The following is a 19227-nucleotide window of genomic DNA, read 5'->3' as shown; positions in this document are numbered from 1 at the left end:
AGATGTTTTTTTTTCTTTTTGTTAAATATATTGCTCTCAAATTCTTGGTAAGCTTGAATTTTGTCATGAATTGCAGAATCTTTCACCTTTAATATTTAATTCCATTAAGTTTGATCTTGTCCAGAGGATTGAATCTGTCACTCGCACTGGCAAATTGTGCGAGGATTTTTGAGGTCTGCTGCAAGGCATCTTGCCAGTGGCCCTGTGGAGCACCTGACTTGTGCAGCAGATGGTTCGAAGCAGCCTCAGTCTTTGCCATGGGTTGGCATGGTCAGTTTTCAGAGAGGTTTTATTTATATCTGCACATCACTTCAGTTGTGAGAAAATCAGCGGATTTACCAGCTCGTTGTAAGCCCCACGCCTCACACACTGACCAGCTCTCATTTTGGGCTCTTTCTCGCTCCATCAGCACCATTTCCACCTCACTCTTGCTTTCTTCTGCTCTGCAGAAGTCTGTCCTTTAGGTTGTGCCACCTTTTATAACCTGGAAGCTTCCAGACTATATGTGGTGATGAGTGGGAGTTAGAAAAGGAAGGGGGCAAAGTGATTTGTACCCTATACCTTTTTCTTTTCGCCTTTCAGCTTGTTACTTCAAGGTGCCTTTATGAGAAAAAGGCCTCAAATTCACTCTTACAGCTTTGCTGTTAGTCTTCATTTGTAAGAAGTTGGAGATTGTAGATAATCTATTTTTAAAAGTAATTGTATATGTTTATTAATTTGTTTTACAATGAATTTTAAGATATATTTATAGCTAACTTAATAGCTTCTATTTGAGAAAATTCATCAGCCTGACCTAACTTCAAGCTTTTATTTGGAAATGACAGATTTCCAAAGGGTACAGGAATTTGAGAAGTAACAGAGAGAAATTTAATTTAATTTTGTTTCTTTGGCTTTTTTATTCATAATTGAAAAACCAGTATGGTAGTAGCAGAATGCAAACCTTCTCCCTGTAATTCTATCAGACAGGGTTAACCAGTGTTAATCTTTTGGTTAGCCATCTTATTTCTGTGAATTTGCATGAATATGTAACTCTGTACATTTGCCAAAGTGGAGTCATACCTTGCTTATTATTATTATTGTTATTTTGAGACAGAGTCTCAAGCTGTCGCGGGTCATTTTTTTTGAGACACAGTCCCACTATGTCGCCCTGGGTAGAGTGCCGTGGCGTCAAAGCTCACAGCAACCTCCAACTCTTGGGCTTAAGTGATTCTCTTGCCTCAGCCTCCCAAGTAGCTGGGACTACAGATGCCTGCCACAATGCCTGGCTATTTTTTGGTTGTAGTTGTCATTGTTGCTTGGCAGGCCCAGGGTGGATTCGAACCTGCCAGCTCTGGTGTGTGTGGCTGGCGCCTTAGGTGCTTGAGGTACAGGCACAGAGCCAGTGTGCTTATTATTCTGAAAGGAGACTTAGCAGCTCTTTTTAAGGATTGGATATAGTTTATTAAATATTCACCTGATCTCTGATTTCAGGCCAGTGAATTCCCCCACCTCTCATTTGTTGTTCTTCTAGTTAGTTTTACAAAGAATATCTTGTAGGACTAGGGTTGGAGGTAGTGTTAGTATGTTCTGATTATTTCTTTAGAATGAATTTCTGGATAAATACATTTTTATAATATTTCCCAGTTCCTCTCCAGAATGTTCTTATCTTGATATCTTCTATGTGTTCAGCTAGTCACATTTTTGGTATCCAATTTAGTGTATGTAACATCAGAAGGTAGCAGGCTCTTTTATAAACACTCTGTTTTGTTTTTTTTTGCAGTTTTTGGCCGGGTCTGAGTTTGAACCTGCCACCTCTGGTATATGGGGCCAGTGCCCTACTCCTTTGAGCCACAGGTGCCACCCCTCCTGTAAGCACTTTGTAAACATTTTGCTATTTAATCCTCACAACCCTGCTGGGTAGGTAGCAATATGTGTGTATTAGAGGGGAGAGTATTGCAGCTCAGTCATCACTTTTCCTCAGGTTAGCTAACGAAGGAGTGCTGAGCCCAGTGTTCAGAACTGAGTTTGTATAACTTCAAAGTCTGTGTATTCTGCCCACTTCAAAAAGCAGCCATGCCAAAAAAATTAAGTTTGCTAGACTATTGGAAGGAATTTTTTGCTGTATGGTAGATATCTTGAAATTCATTCCTCCTAACTGTGATTGTGTCTCTGACCAACATTTCCCATCTTCCCACCCCAGCCTTTGATGACCGTCATTCTGCTGTCCACCTCTTGAGATCAGCAATCGTACATTGCACACATGAATGAGATTGTGCGGTATTTTTCTTTCTGTACCTGGCTGTTGTCATTTAACATAATTTCCTTCGGGTTCATCCATGTTGCAGTAAATGACAGAATTCCATTGTAGTATGAATAATATTCCATTGTGTATATAAAACACATTTTATTTATTCATTCATCTCTTAATGAACACTTGGATTGATTTCATATCCCGGCTGTTGTCAATAGTGCTACAGTAAGTATGGAAGCATAGGTATCCCTTTAACATATTGATTGCTGGATCAAATGGTAGTTCTGTTTCTAATCTTTTGAGCAATCTCCATGCTATTTTCTAGAGTGGCTGTACCAATTTACATTCCCACCAACATTTTTTGTATGAGCGTTCTCTTTTCTCCACATCCTTGCCAACATGCGTTATCTTTTGTCTTTTGATAATTGCTGTTCTTGCTGGGATGCAGTAATACTGTATTCTGGTGCTGGTTTGCATTTCTTTGATGATCAGTGATGTTGAACATTTTTTTATATACCTGTTGGCCATTTGTATGTCCTCTTTAGAGAAATAGCTATTCATGTCTTCTTCTCATTTTTTACTTGGGTTATTTGGCTTTCATTAAGTTGTTTGAATTCCTTCTATGTTTTGGATATTAACCCTTTTACGCTGTATAGTTTACAAATAGTTTCTCCCAGTCTGTAGGCTGTCTTATCACTCTGTTGATTGTTTTCTTTGTTGAGCAAAAGCTTTTTAGTTTGATCTCTTTCGTCTGTTTTCTCTTTTGATGACTGTTCTTTTGAGGTCTTACCTAAGAATATCCTTGTCCAGATGAACATCATGAAGTATTTCCCCTGTGATTCCACCCTCTTTCTTTTTGTTTTTTAGTAACAGAGTCTGGGCTGGGGGTTAGTGGCTCATGCCTGTAATCCTAGCACTCTGGGAGGCCAAGGTGGGTTGATCACTTGAGCTTAGGAGTTTGGGACCAGCCTGAGCAAAATTTTTCTAGCCTGGCGTTATAGCAGGCATTTGTAGTCCCAGGTCCTTGGGAGGCTGAGGCAAGAGGATCATTTGAGCCTAAGAGTTTGAGGTTGCTGTAACCTCAGAATGACAGAGTGAGACTCTGTCTTAAAAAAAAAAAAAAGAAGGAAACAGAGTCTTGCTCTGTCACCCAGGCTGGACTGCCTGGTCAGTCATAGTTCATTACATCCTTGAATTGTTGGGCTCAAGAGATTCTCTTGTCTTAGCCTCCCAAGTAGCTGAGATTACAGGCATCCACCACCATACCAAACTAATTTTCCCTTATGTTTTCTTCTAGTTGTTTTATAGTTTTGGATCTTACATTGACAACTGTAATCCATTTTGAGTTATTTTTAGTGTATGGCAAAAGATAAAGGTCTAATTTCATTCTTCTGCCTGTGGCTATCCAGTAACATCATTTATTGAAAATACTGTCCTTTGTCCAGGGTATGTCTTGGCACTTTTGTAGAAAATCAGGTAGAATTGTGTGAATTTATTTCTGCATTTTCTGTTCTGTTCCATTGGTCTATGTGTCTGTTTTTATGCCAGTACCATGCTGTTTTGGTTACAGTGGCTTTATACGCTCTGGAATCAGATAGTGTCATACCTCCAGCTTTGTTCTCTTTGCTCAAGATTGCTTTGTGCAAGTAGCCAAAGGGGTCTTTAGTGGTTCCATATGAATTTTAGGATTTTTCCCCCTGTTTCTATGAAGAGTGTCATTAATATTTTTATAGGAATTACATTGAATCTATAGATCACATTGGGTAGTAAATCACAAAGAATTTGATATTTTAATTCAGAGAAATTATTTCTAGCACTTATATTTGTTTGGTGCCAGAGAGCTATAATTTCATCAGAAATATGTTAAAGGTAATCAGATTCCATTAATATATTTATGAAATTAGGTTTATGTTAGAATTATTTAGGTAGAGTTTGAACATTTTTCAAAACTACAATAAGTATTTTAGTGGAGTGGAGTATTAGTTTACCAAATATTTCTCTAATGAGAGCAGCCTGCTTAGGTGCAAATTCTGGTTCTGTCTTAGAAGCTGTGTGACTTTGGTAATTTGTTAAGCTTTCACCTCTGTAAGATGCAAATAATAGTACCTACCTCATAAGCTGTTGTGAGGGTAGAGTGAAACAGTATACAAAAAATAATACTTATTAGAATGCTTGATAAAAATAACATCATTATTAATAGTTACTGACCTCTATACCTGCTGTTATACAGAAACTATAAAGATTTATGTTATCTGACTTCAAGGGGTCTACAGTCTAGTTGATAGACGGATCGTAAACAGTTATAATTCATTGTGACAGATGCATTAATAGAAATGTAGAAGGGCCAGAGAAAGCATCAGAAATTGTCTAGAACTCCCAGGTTGTCAAGGGAGCCTGATACACGAATACAAACTCAGTGAGTGACCAGGAGTCAGAAATTTAAATAGAAAATGCAGTCTTTATGAGGCCTTCTATGTTTCATTAGATGTTTAATTCTGGAATAAAGTCTGATAGGACTATTTACTACCAAGTGTATTCCCAGATGTTTATGATTAAGATCTTTCTTTTTTTGAGACAGAGTCTCACTATGTCACCCTTGGTAGAGTGCTATGGTGTCACAACTCACAGAAACCTTAAACTCTTGGACTTAAACTATTCTCTTGCCTTAGCCTCCCAAGTAGCTGGGACTACGGGTGCCTGCCACAATGCTTGGCTATTTTTTGTTGTAGTTGTCATTGTCATTTAGCTGGCCTGGAAGGGGTTCGAACCTGCCACCCTTGATGTATGTGGCTGGTGCTATAACCACTGTGCTACGGGCACTGAGCCATATGATTAAGATCTTATTAAAATAATAAGCTATTATTATTTTATAGGTGCCTGTGGCTCAAAGGAGTAGGGTGCTGGCCCCATATGCCGGAGGTGCTGGGTTCAAACCTAGCCCCAGCCAAAAATTGCAAAAAAAAAAAAAAAAGCCATTAATATTTCAGATTTTTATATAATACTATTGCTTGATTATTTTCCTTTTTTGGCAAGAGATATTAGCCAAGAGCTTTCTAGTTTATCCTTTTAATGGAAAGTCATAGCTTTTTTTCTCCTTGTAACTAAACTAAAAATATATATAAAAACTATCTGATATAGAATTTGATTAAAATGACCTAAGAGCATATAAATATTACTTTTCATTTTATGCTCTTTTCTCTATTGTGTAGAATTTTATCCCTTTCTACACTGTATTTTAAAATTTGGAGCCTACTAATGTATAATCCATAGCATTTCATGTACTAGCTTGAAAGATTTTTCCAGATGAAACTGAGAAATTTAGTAAAGGAGCTTTTGTCAGCATAACAGCAGACTAGCTAAGTTCTTTTGCACTATACTGAAAATAATACTAGAATATAATAACTTATTTCTGCATTATTTTATGTTTGAATTGACAGTGTCTTTTCTGTGAGCATTCTTGATAGAATATTGATAATTAAAATTTACTTCTACATGTATAGAGATATAATCTTTTCTTGATCATTTAAATAAATGTGGATAGTGATGGAAATATTTGTGCTTTTTTTTTTAAGGTATTGCCATCAGAGAGTCAGCGAAAGTAGTTGACCAAGCGCAACGACGAGTGTTGAGGGGAGTTGATGACCTTGACTTTTTCATAGGGGATGAAGCTATTGATAAACCTACATATGCTACAAAGGTAAATTTCGGACAGAAATTTCCTTCTTTACCTGGTGAGCCAGGAACAGAGCAGTAAAATGAATAATGCCAAGTGGCAGATCGTCTGGAAATTGTGTTTGTGAGTTGTGGAATATGTTTTTATTTTTATGTTTGAATGGAAATGGTGGTGGTTACTGTATTTGTGTAGTGAGAGGTATTTTTGTGTAGAGAATCGAGTGAATTAATAAGACCCTGTTGTGTCCAGATCACGATGTCCCCAAGAACCACCAGGGGAGCCAGGGTCTGATGCAAAAGCAGGAGACTTTTATTCAAGCTTGCGAACCTGGGCCTCCAGTATCTCAGTGCAGTGAGATCAGACTGAAGGCCCCGTTCTAAGGGGGAGGGTGGCTTTTATGGGCGAGGGGAAGGGAGTGACTTCTACGTGAGGTCGTGTGTCTGATTGGTAGGGGCTACTGAGGTGGCGTCATGTGCCTGTGTCCTGACTTCTGAGAACCTGAAACTTTAGCTTAAGATGACGTCAGTCTTGTTCTTTCATTCTCCCCTTGACTTGTGTCTGAGAGTCCCAATCTTGGGACTGGATGGGTTCTAGTTCTAGGTCTGAAGGGGACAGTGATTGGAACTGGCTTTTGAGCACTAGTAGTTGCACAGCTCCTACTCGGTCTTTGACAAAGTTTAGGAGCTCGTTGATGACACAGGGGCCTATGGTGAGTAATAGCAAGAGTATCATCAGGGGTCCTGCTAAGGCTGAGATCAAGGTTGTTATCCAGGGGGACCAGTTGAATCATGATTCAAACCAATTTTGTGACTGTTCTTGATCTAGTTTTCTTTTCTGTAACCCTTCTCTGACTAGAGCCATGGATTCTTTCACAACACCTGAGTGGTCTACATAAAAACAGCATTCTTCTCTTAATGTGGCGCATAGACCACCTTGCTGAAGAAATAATAAGTCCAGACCTCTTTTGTTCTGCATTACTACTTTGGAGAGGGAAGTTAGGGACTCCTGTAAGTGCGAGATAGACTTTTCTATTCTTTCAATATCCAGGTCAATTGCGGCATGTAAGACTCCATAGTTTTTGTCTTGTAGAATTAGGGAGGAAATCCCTGTGCCTGCACCTGCTATGCCAAATCTCATGAGCATAGCTAGAGTTACTGCCGTAATCGGTTCCCTTTTAATTTTACTAATTTTACCTGTAGTTGAACGGAGCTCGTAGACCTGGTATATATCTTCTTCTGACTGATAAATTAGCTTGGAGATGAGCTGTACCAAGACACAGAAGTCACGGGTTAGGTTAAGGACTGTCCCATGTAAGCACAATGCGAGCCCTGTAGGGCAGGTCCACCAGGAGTTGTTGGTGGGAATTAAGTAACCGGTACCATTCCAGGACAGAGTCCGGCTGCACAGATGTTGGAACTGAGGCTGTGTGTCTGACACAGAGTCCTTGGCCTGATGTGGCTTGGAGGGTGAGTCGGGGACCTTGTTGCCATCTGCAGAAGCTAGCTGAGGAGCTAACAGGCTGACCGGTTATAGCTATACCTTCATAATATAGGGGGTCTGTCTTCCATACATAACCAACAAGACTTGGTGAGGTCTGGTTTGGAAGTGTTCAGGACCTGGTAAGTAGTGGTGACTAAATTCCAGAATGGGTCGAGATTTTCAGCAGGTACAGGTATGCGGTCTTCCTGCACAGGTGCAGGTGTCTTGGTAATAGCCACAGTGGGGGTGGGGTCTGGACTTTGGGTGCCTAGTGCTCAGCCTGGGGTTCCAGGTTGGGGCCTACTGCAATAGGGGGCTTCATATTAACTGGGGCATATAGGACTTTTAGTAGGAAAATATTACTTGGATCTGTCTCGGAAGAGCGGTACAACTGCATACCCCACCATTTGCCGGTTTCCCATCCTTGCATCTGCTTTCCTTTTTCAGTAAAGCTGATACTAACTATATCACATTTGGGATTTTTCTGGGGGCACCCTTTGCTGGAACACGTAGTCTTCCATTTCATCTGAATTAGGTCTTCTTTTCTAGGGGGGTTCCACCATATTTGTCTGATGGAAACACAGCTCCATGAGTTACAGAAGTACGAACTCACTCCTCCACACTTGTCAGGAAGGTGACTGGGGTAGACATAAAAGGTCTTAGTCAGATCTGGGCAGCACCAGAGAGTGGTCCCTAATAGATCGTGGAGATCTACTAGGAGTTCTGAGAACCAAGTACCTTTAGGGTGAATTTCTGAGGTCTGATTGAGGATAGTTCCTGAGCTAGCATCAATAACCTGCCATGTTACCTGAACAGGGACATGGGGCTGGCAGCAAGGGGAGTAGCTAATAAGGCAGAGCAAGTCAATATATAGTGCACACACAGTGACATCAAGGATTCTAGCATCTTCACAGTTTGAGCTTCAGTGGATTGTCAGGGTCTCGTTGGAGTTTCCACTCTGGAGTATAGTCTTCTTTGGCAGCAAATGGATCAGCTAGGCGGGCATGGGTGTAGTGGACCCACGATGTGATGCCATCTACTTTGAGTGTGGTGGGTGTCGTCAGGACAACAGTGTAGGGTTCTTTCCACCGAGGCTCAAGGGTCTTGTGCCTGTGGCGTTTTACATACACCCAGTCGCCAGGCTGAAATGCGTGGGGTTCAGGTGTGGGCCCGCTGTTGTACAGGGCGATGATCTTCTTCCAGTCTTCTTGCTGACATTTTTGATAACATTGTAAGGAAAGAGCAAAATTATCATCCTGTTTGTCATTTACAGCTTGACTCCGTAAGCTAGGAACTAGGGGTGGGGGTCTTCCATACTTAATTTCAAATGGGATCTTGCCTGTGACATAGGGGGAATTTCTTACCCTATACAAAGCAAAGGGGAACAGAGACACCCAGGCACTGCCAGTCTCTAAAATTAATTTTGTCAGGGTTCCTTTCAAGGTCTGATTCATCCTCTCTGCCTGTCCTGAACTCTGAGGCTGGTAAGCACAGTGTAGCTTCCAGTTTGTTCCCACGGCCTTAGCCAGACTAGCTACTATTTGAGAAGTGAAGGCTGGCCCGTTGTCTGACCCTGTACTATTGGGAAGTCCATATCTAGGCATTATATCTTCTAAGAGTTTCTTGACTACAACTTGTGCTGTCTCTTGTTTGGTGGGAAAGGCTTCTACCCAGCCAAAGAAAGTATCTATGCAAACTAATAAATATTTGTATCCATATTTACCTGGTTTGACTTCAGTAAAATCAACTTCCCAGTACGCACCTGGCTTGGTCCCACGTTGTCGTGACCTTGGGTTTTGGGGTTGTAGTTGACTATTGGTGAGGGTGCATGCTTTACAGGAAGCAACTATTTTCATCAGTTTTGGCATTTTGGCCTTGTATGTTGACACCTGTATGTCTGAGTAGGTCTTTCATCTTTCTGGAACCCAGGTGTGTAGAGCGGTGCATCCGTTGTAAGACCTCCTGCCCTAATTTTGCAGGAAGTAAAACTTTTCCATCACAAGTGAGCCATCACCCATTATACTGCTCTGGGGTGTGTACCATAGGGATCTGACGCATCCATTGTAAGTCTTTAGGGGTATAATTGGGAGCTCCTGGCAAGTTTGGAGATCCTAGATCTGGCATGTGGAGGGGAAGTTCTAGGCTTCTGTTTTCAGCCACTTGCCTGGTGGTTAAGTCATCTAGTCTATTTCCCCTAGCCACTGGAGTATCTCCTTTCTGGTGTCCAGGACAGTGGATTACTGCCACATTTTGGGGGAGCCAGAGGGCTGAGAGAAGGTCAAGTATTTCTTCTTTATGTTTGGCAGTTTTTCCCTCAGCTGTGAGCAGCCCCCGTTCTCTGTAAATTGCCCCATGGACATGCGCAGTAGCAAATGCATACCGGCTGTCAGCATATATACTGAGTCTCATGTCTTTTCCTAAGACAAGGGCCTTCGTGAAGGCTATCAACTTAGCCTTCTGGGCGGAGATGCCGGCTGGGAGGGGATCAGCCCATACTACTTCAGTCTCAGTCACTACTGCTGCCCCAGCATACCTGTTGCCATCTTTGATGTAACTGCTACCATCAGTGTACCAGGTCACTTCCGCATCAGGCAAAGGTTGATCTTTCAGGTTGTGGTGGTTGCTGTGTACTTGTGCCAGGATCTTGGAGCAATTGTGAAGCTGGATTTCCAGGTCTGGGTCTGACAGGAGGGTGGCTGGGTTGAGCGTTACCTTAGGCACAAACTGGATCTGAGGAGGGTTGAGCAGCAGACTCTGGTAATGAGTGACTTGGGCATTGCTCATCCACCAGTCCGGGGGCTGAAACATCCACCAGTCCGGGGGCATGAGGAGTTATAATTATTAGTTCTTGTCCTAGAGTGAGTTTGTCTGCATCTTTGGTGATAAGGGTGATAGCAGCTATAATTTGCAAGCATGGAGGCTACCCTGCTGCTACAGGATCTAGTTTTTTTGACAGATAAGCCACTGGCTGGTTCCATGGCCCTAGAGTCTGAGTCAACACCTCTTTTGCTACTCCTTTGTGTTCATCAACATACAGGTGAAAGGGCCTGGTAATGTCAGGAAGACTTAAAGCAGGGGCGGACAGTAGGGCCTTCTTTAAGGCATGGAAAGACTTACTTTGTTACTCTGTTCATCGAAAAGGTTGAGTGTTTTTAGTGGCTTCATACAGAGGTTTGGCCATTTCAGCAAAGCCCAGAATCCAGAGCTGGCAAAAGCCTGCTGAGGCTAGGAACTCTCTAACTGCCCGGGGCGACGTAGGCACTGGGATTTTCAGTACCGTTTCTTTTCTGGCCTGGGTTAGCCACCGCTGACCCCCCCTCAGTACATATCCCAGATAACTCATGGTTTGTTGACAAAGCTCAGCCTTCTTTGCTGAGGCTCGATAGCTGAGGGAGCTGAGAGTGGCCAGTAGGGCTCACGTTCCTTGGACACACTTGGATTCTGAGTCTGTTGCCAATAAGATGTCATCTACATACTGCAATAGAGTCAGATCAGGGTGTGTCTTACAGAAGTCACCAAGGTCTTCGTGTAACACTTTCAAAGATGGTGGGAGAGTTCTTGAACCCTGTGGTAGGCAGGTCCAGGTGAGCTGCCCGTGGATGCCACATTTGGGGTTGCTCCGTTCGAAGGCAAACAGGGGCTGACTTTGTGGGGCTAGCAGGAGGCTGAAAAAGGCATCTTTAAGATCTAACACTGTATACCATTTCAGAGTTGGAGTCAGCGAGCTCAGAAGGGTGTATGGATTAGGCACAGTGGGGTGGATATCTATTACCTTTTTGTTGACTTCTCTCAAGTCCTGGACAGGCCGTTAATCATTTGTTAAAGGCTTCCTGACTGGCAACGGGGGTATTCCAGGCTGACTGGCAGGGGACTAAAATTCCATCCTCTTTAAGCCTCCGGATATGGGGCAATATACCATTCTGTGCCTCCTGAGACATAGGATATTGCTGCACCCGGGTAGGCTCGGCCATTGGTTTTAGTTCTACTAGAATGGGAGGCTGACGTGAGGCTAGCCCAGTTCCTCTGGTCTCAGCCCATAATGCAAGGAATTGGCGGAGAAACTCTGTCATGTCTTTGGGTGAGGGGGCTGGCTGAGGAGGCTGATGTAGCCGATATTCATCTTCTAAGTGGATGGTCAATACCTGGATTGGGTACCCCTATTGATCAGTCACCTGGGGCCCGTTTTCTCAAGTGATCTGTGCTCCTATCTTGGTGAGGAGGTCACGCCTCAGGAGAGGGTAGGGGCAGTCAGGAATAACCATGAACGCATGGGATACCCGACCTATGTGTAGGTCCACAGTTCTTCAGGTACTCTATGAATACTGTTTCGTGCCAGTGGCACCCTGCACCCAAGACTTCTGGGAATCCAGGGCCCCTTTGTCTTTGATTAGAACTGAATGTTGGGCCCCAGTATCGACAAGGAAGTCAACCGGGGTCCCCTCCACTTTCAAAGTTACCTGGAGTTTGGGGAGGGGTCTTGAGCCCTGACACCTCTAATCACTTAGTTCTCCAAGTTCTAACACAGGGATCTGGTTTCTCTGCTCTGGGCCCCTCTTCTTAGGGCACTTGCGAGCCCAGTGTCTGCTCTCCTTGCAGTACGCACATTGGTCTTTGTGGAGATGAGGGCTATTACTAGCTGGCGGGCCTGCCCAGGGGACTGTCTCCTTACCTTTAGCAAGATAGTTTAGCTGTTGAGCTTTATCTTCTGGAGTTCCCGCCGTGGTGGCCAGCAAAATCCTCGCCAGGTCTTGGGTCTGCTTCCTAGCTGTGTGTGACTGCTTCTCTTCTGGAGTTTTTCTATTGTTGTACACTTTTTCTGCAATTGTCAACAGATCCTGAAGGGATTGTCTGCCTAGCTGTCTATTTTCTGAAGTTTGCGCCAGATGTCTGGGATGGATTGATTGACAAAAGCTATAATTACAGTGGGCTTACTATTTTCCTAAGCCTCTGGATCCATAGGCATATATGTGCGAAATGCCTCCATTGTGCGCTCTAAGAATGCTGCCAGCGTCTCTGTCTTCTCCTGCACTACATTGTATACCTTTGCTAAGTTGGTTGGTTTCTGGGCAGCCTTCTTAAGCCTTCTCATCAGAGTCTGGCGGTAAACTTGGAGCCTCTCCTTACCTTCAGCTGTGTTAAACTCCCACAGGTTAGGGGGAAAGCTGTATCAATCAAAGCCTGGTTAAGGGTAGGGGTCTCATCTTCTCCGGGGATGGACTTTCTTGCTGCTGCTAAAATTCGTCCCCGCTTCTCGGTTGTGAACAGGACCTGCAGGAGTTGCTGGCAATCGTCCCAGGTAGGCTGGTGGGTAAATAGAATGGAATCTAAAAGGTTAACAAGTGCAGTGGGCTTCTCGGAGAAAGGGGGTTCTGCATTTTCCAGTTATATAAGTCACTGGTTGCAAAAGGCCAGTAATGCAGGGGCTGTTCTTCCTCATCAGAAGGGCCGACTGCTTGAAGGGGGTGGGCCATAGAGTCAAGGGTGATGCGAGGCTGTTCTTGCTGTGTCCTCTGGTGAGTGGGGGGCAGGCTCCCAGCCGGGTTTCCTGTTAAAGGGACAGCTTCATTATTTGGCCCCCGTGGGTGAGGAGTGGGGGGGGGGTTCCGGTATGGAGGTGGAAAGAGGGTTTCTGGAGCTGTGCCTCCCTGCAAAACAGGGTATAAGGGGGTAGGGGCAGTGGGTTGCTTGGAGTGTGAGGGTTTCTCTTTTAAGGCCATTATCTCTTTTTGGTCGCTGGGACTCAGAGGCAGCATGGCCTTTAATCAGTCTGTTGGGTTCTCCACTAAGTCTTGCCATATAGTGATACACAGAATCTGATCTGGGTGTCCTGTTTGAGACTTATAAACCACATTTTAAGCTTGGAGAATAATCGGAAGATGGAGGGTGCCCTCTGGTGGCCAGCTGACATTAAAAGTTGGCCATTCGTTTCTGCCAAAAATTTCAAGTTTGGCTTTTTTCACTTGAAACCCATATGGCCTGGCTCGCCCCTTGAAATCCTGGAAATGAGCTAATGTTAGATTTAAAGGCGTCATGTGTGTTTGACCTATGTTGCCCACACCCTAAAACCACAAACACAGAACAAGGCTCACAAAGCACAAAACACAGACAGACGAATCGAAACCAAAAAAAAAAAAAAAGACCAAGTGCAAAAATGAAACCAAAACTGGGATGGCAGCCGATCAATGGCTCAGCGGGAGCAACCCGCACACTGTCTGTCAAAAGAAGAGCCCCTTAACACTGATTGGGGATTCCACGTCCCAATCTGCCTGGGGAGCGGGGATGTCTTTCACTTCTCTCTGCTGGTTGGTCCCCAGCCCGTCCGCCTTGACCCTGCACCAGCATCAGACATCAGATCAGACTCTTAACCGGCCGGATACAGAACACAGGACATAGGCACTTTAGACACCAAACTCTCCTGGAGGGGGCCTGTGGGGTTTTGGGGATCCCAGACGAGCCCCCAAATGTTGTGCCCAGATCACGATGTCCCCAAGAACCACCAGGGAGCCAGGATCTGATGCAAAAGCAGGAGAGTATTATTCAGGCTTGTGAATCTGGGCCTCCAGTATCTTGGCACAGTGAGATCGGACTGAAGGCCCCGTTCTAAGGGGGAGGGTGGCTTTTATGGGTGAGGGGAAGAGAGTAACTTCTATGTGAGGTTGTATGTGTCTGATTGGTAGGGGCCACTGAAGTGACGTCATGTGCCTGTATCCTGACTTTTGAAAACCTGAAACTTAACTTTGGGGAAACCGAAGTGTAAGTTTAAGATGACGTTGGTCTTATTCTTTCTGCCCCAATTCTGCAATTGACTTAGGTAACACTGGGTTACACATGAAAGCATGATCTGTTCCTCTGGAAAACTTGCAGGTTAACCCAGTAAGCTGTCAGATATGGAAAATTATAAATTGATTAATTAAAAACTAAAATTATTTAAGTAGACGTTTCTTGAAAAACAAAACCTCCAAATTCAGTTGTATGGTAGATTGGCTGCACTTTCCCATTGTCCTCCACATGTTACGGTGATTGTTTGTCAGTAGAAGTGGATGAGTGGACTCTAAATATAACTTAATCTTTCTTTTCAGTGTCTGTTGTTTGTTTAAATGAACTGACAGTGGCTTCAGTGGGGAGGAGGCATTGTTCTGTAGTAGCAGTGTCCTCTGTGCCTCTGCTGTTCAGCTGTTGGTCTTACTACCAAGAACTAAAGCTTGACTTGTTTTGGTTTCTCTTGCTGCAGTGGCCAATACGACATGGAATCATCGAAGACTGGGATCTTATGGAAAGGTTTATGGAGCAGGTAGTTTTTAAATATCTTCGAGCTGAACCTGAGGACCATTATTTTTTAATGGTGAGTAACTGGAACTAAGAGGAATATAATCTTATGAATTCCAAATTGGTTAGATTTTATGTTTATTTGTTTGTATGTATGTATGTATGTATGTATATATGTATGTATTTTCTCTACTTAATTGAGGTTTATTAAAGCAAGATTCTGAGGATGTATCTGGGAAAAGAGCCCACATGGACAGTGCCTGTGGCTCAGTGAATAGGACGCTGGCCCCATATACCAAGGGTGGCAGGTTCGAACCCAGCCCTGGTTAAACTGCAACACACACACACACACAAAGCACAGCCCACAGCCCACAAATTATCTGCTTTTGACTGGGCTCTCTCCAGTTTGCTTAGATTTTTAACTCAGGATATTCTTCCCAAAGGAGTTTTTAATTCCTTCTAAAGATATTAGCATGAATCAGTCTACATTTTTGCAAACAACAGAAAGCTCAATAAAATGTCCAGCATGAAAGGGGTTTATTATCCTACAAACGAGGATGCCAAGGTTAGGTGGTTCCAGGCCTGGTTACTTCAGCAGCTCAGTGGTAGAATGGGGCGATGCAGCCCCTGTGTCAACTTGATGTCTTCTTTTGGTTCCCTTTGGGCCCTAAAGTTACTGTCAAAGTTCATGATTACAGGATATTCAAATATCTTTGGATATTTCCATACAGAGGTAGAAGGGAAGGTTTTCCTTACAGATTAGTTTTAAAGTATTTAGAAACCCTTTCCCAGAAATCTTCCCAGCAGATTCACCCTGCCTGCCCATACCTAATTTAACACTATCAGAAGGGATGGAATTATGTTGATTGGTTTAGGTTAATTAAGATTCTTTCCCTGAGGCTGGGGAGGAGACTATGTCTGATCCTCTGGACCCGGGAGAGGGTAAGTGCATAAATAGGTCTCCAACAGTAAGGCCAGTGGAAGGAGGAATAGGTTTGGGTAGGAAACCAACTATGTACTTAAGAATTCTTAAAAACTAGCTAGATAACTGTGATTGCTGCTAAAGAGCAGAGGAAATTGGGTCCAAATACTATTTTTTTCTAGGGTTTAAATGTTCCTGTAAAATAGTGATTCTCAACCTTCCTAATGCCACTACTCTTTAATACAGTTCCTCACGTTGTGGTGACCCCCAACCATAAAATTATTTTCGGGATGAAAATTTTCTGGAATGCATAAATCCATGATTGTCTTGAAATCTCTAGGTCAATAATATAGTATTATTTTGGGACAAAAATAATTTTATAGTTGGGGGTCACCACAACATGAGGAACTGTATTAAAGAGTTGTGGCTTTAGGAAAGTTGAGAACCACTGGCTTAAGCAATTTTCTTGCCTCAGCCTCCCACATTATTTGTTTTCTTCCATGAAGTGTTCTTTTTAAGTTAAAATTAATTGCATGTATAAAATGCTTCACAGACAACAATTTCATGTAACTTAAGGTACATATTAAAATCTATGTAATTTAGCTTTGGATTTTATTCCATGCAAGTATATTGTTAAATGATGCCCCATCCAATTATATAATTCTGTCTAATGTTAGAATATGAAGTGATTTTTGGAATTATCTGGTGTAAGAAATGTGTTAACTATAGGGCCAACAGTTAATGGACTCTATATGTTAACTTTTATGAAGCAGGTCCTTGAAAGTGCTACCGTCTTTTCCTCTGGCTCTGTCGTCACAGCTGGAATCGCCAAGTGTGGCTTCTGCAGACCACTCTGTGTGTTTTCTGCCCTGTACGCACACAGTGGTACGTGTAAAATCAGTGGAGCCAAGAAACTGACAGGTATCTGAGTGGCTTTGTCTCTCCAGCCAAAACAAATCACAGATTTCCACCTGTCAGATTTGGCTCTTTTCCTTCCCAAGCATATCATGTAACTACCTGTTGGACGGGATTTTAGGACCAGGCACTGTGCCCAGCTGCTTCCTTCTTTGTGCTTCAGCTCACTGTGCCAGGAGTTCTTGCTCCACTCAAAGGGCCGTCTATCTAATCTTAGGCCTGTGGTGCAACTGCAGGCCACTGGGAAAAGAGCTCACAGGAAGTTTTTACTAGAAGAAATTTTTTTCTGATTTAGCTGGCATATATAAGGAGGTAAAATATAACCATTTGCCCTGAAGGAATTAGAGATGTCTGGTGTAAACATGGAAAAGAGCATTTGTTAAAAATGAGTACCTGCAATGAATGTTAAAAAATAAGCAAGTTTATTATTAGAAAGATCAAATACTGTTATCCTGCAGATTGTGCTTTGAATTCTGCAAGTGATTTTGTTGCATGACATGGCTGAGGAAGGGATGAGAATGGCGAGCTTCCTTCTTGTTCAGACCCTCAGTGGTCCTGTTGGTGGAGTAAAGGGAGCAGAGCAGGTATGGAGATTTATGGCCAAGCTGTAGAAGTAAATTGAAGATATTTATTGAATTGCCACATCAGGTCAAAGTTTCTTGGTTTAGAGCAGCTGTTCTCAACCTATGGGTCGTGACCCCTTTGTAACAATGAAAATACATCCTGCATATCAGATATTTACATTACGATCCATAACAGCAGCAGAATTACAGTTATGAAGTAGCAACGAAAATAATTTTATGGTTGGGGATCACCACAACATGAGGAACTATATTAAAGCATCGTGGCATTAGGAAGGTTGAGAACCATTGGTTTAGAGAGTCTGAGAAGCCCAATTATGGGTTCCTGAGGGGCTCACAGAATTGTCCTTTCTGACAGTTCTCCCTAATCATCTCAACATACAGTGTGAGAATGAGTTTTTTCTTTTCTTTTCTTTTCTTTTTTTTTTTTTTTGAGACAGAGCCTCAAGCTGTTACCCTGGGTAATTGCTCTGGTATCACAGCTCACAGCAACCTCCAACTCCTGGGCTTATGTGATTCTCCTGCCTCTGCCTCCCAAGTAGCTGGGACTACAGGCACCTACCACAATGCCTGGCTGTTTTTTGGTTGTAGCCATCATTGTTGTTTGGCGGGTCCAGGCTAGATTCAAACTCACCATCTCAGGTATATGTGGCTGGCACCCTTGAGCCGCTTGAGCCTCAGGTGCTGAGCTGAGAATGAGTTTTTTCATGGAGGTGCAGAGACTCATACAGGTCATGTGAATTGAGCAGGCAGCAAGTGGGGATCATACTCTTCTTCAGTACTGAATTGTCTAGCGTTCAAAACAGAATTGTAGTAGAATCTCTATAGTTGGCCACCTCCCTACATTGACCACTACCTTAAGTTGACCTAATTTTCTTTTTTTTTTTTTTTGCAGTTTTTGGCCAGGGCTTAGGTTTGAACTCGCCACCTCTGGCATATGGGGCTGGCGCCTTACTCCTTTGAGCCACAGGCGCCAGCCCAAGTTAACCTAATTTTCATAGACTGCATGTCCTCAGTGGAAGTTCCTTATGTTGACCTCTACATGTTGACTGGTTTGTTACATTCCCTTGGGTGGTCAACTTACAGAGGTTCTACTATATATATTTTAAAGAGATTTAGTGCTCGTGAGTGGAAATTGAATTACAATTCAATTTCAAAGCAGTTTCCAAACTCTTCAAAGGCAGAAAGATTACTCGAACCCAGGAGTTTAAGGTTGCTCTCTCTCATCATTTGAGAACAAGGAAGCAGCATACACCAACGACCAGCAGTGGGAAGCAAGGGGGCTTCCTGGAGCTGACTAGCTCAGCACGAGCAGAGGGCTGAGTGCAAGGGGGGAGAGAGGGAAGCACCGGCTCGCCACTGCATGGCATTGGCAGTGGAGCCGTTTGAGTGGCTCGTATTTGAGAGAGAGCACAGAGTCTTCCTGCTGGTCTGGCTGAGGAAGAGGGCCTCCACAAAGGCTGTGGAATGGGGAGTGGAGACAAGGGGGTTAACGTCTTTTGTAAGGTTCTTAAACTTTGTATAGTCAGAACTAGCCAGGAAGGTCTCTCAGGAAGGGCCGGTATAAGAAAAAGAACACGGATTTTCCTTCAGCATGAAGGGATTTTCTTCTGCAGTAGCTGAGGTAGTTGACTTAGGCTGGGGGTACACAGTATAGTGTATAAAAAGCACACAGCACTTAGGAGAATTACCCTCAGTCCAGCACTATGCTCACACCTTAAGAGTATGTTGAAGTCGAGGCCACCTGAAAGAAATCAGACTCACGGAGCCAGTATCCAGTGAGTAGAATTTTTTATATTATTTTTGTAGTTATTTCTCCTCTTGTATTTGGCCTCATTGTTCCTGCTTGTACCATAATAGGCTGCCATTTTTTGAAGCATGTTTGGTTGTTTAGGATGTTATACATAGGTAGGTAGCGGAGGTACACAGGAGGTAGAATTAATAGGTCTTAGTGATTAGAATTGGTGGCACTTAAAAGAGAAATCCAGCATGACTCATATTTATGTGGGGCAGTGCATAGATGATAGTGTGATTGGTTGAGATGGGAAATGTTGGGATACCACTTAAGGGAGGATGAAGAGAGTTAGTTTGTGCTGAAGTCCCATGGTGCCTGACCTCACAGTTAAAGAAGCCTGAAAGGAATCAGTTCAAGGTTGCAGAT

The 19227-nt window shown here is 43.2% G+C and overlaps 1 protein-coding gene across 2 annotated transcripts in view; it reads left to right on the top strand.

Annotated features, from left to right (window-relative positions):
• The window catches only part of ACTR3B (ARP3 actin related protein 3 homolog B), a 125547-nt gene that overhangs the window by 44783 nt on the left and 61537 nt on the right, over window positions 1-19227 (top strand). For both annotated transcript variants that reach the window (XM_003792027.3, XM_023514414.1), the window contains exons 3-4: window positions 5803-5927; window positions 14614-14724. In XM_003792027.3, the coding sequence (XP_003792075.1) occupies window positions 5803-5927; window positions 14614-14724 (236 nt within the window). The remainder of the gene's footprint in view (window positions 1-5802; window positions 5928-14613; window positions 14725-19227) is intronic.

This window comes from Otolemur garnettii, unplaced genomic scaffold (assembly GCF_000181295.1).
Source record: "Otolemur garnettii isolate 467f Iridium unplaced genomic scaffold, OtoGar3 scaffold00053, whole genome shotgun sequence".
Classification (NCBI taxonomy): Eukaryota; Metazoa; Chordata; class Mammalia; order Primates; family Galagidae; genus Otolemur; species Otolemur garnettii.
This window is presented reverse-complemented; position numbering and strand designations above follow the sequence as displayed.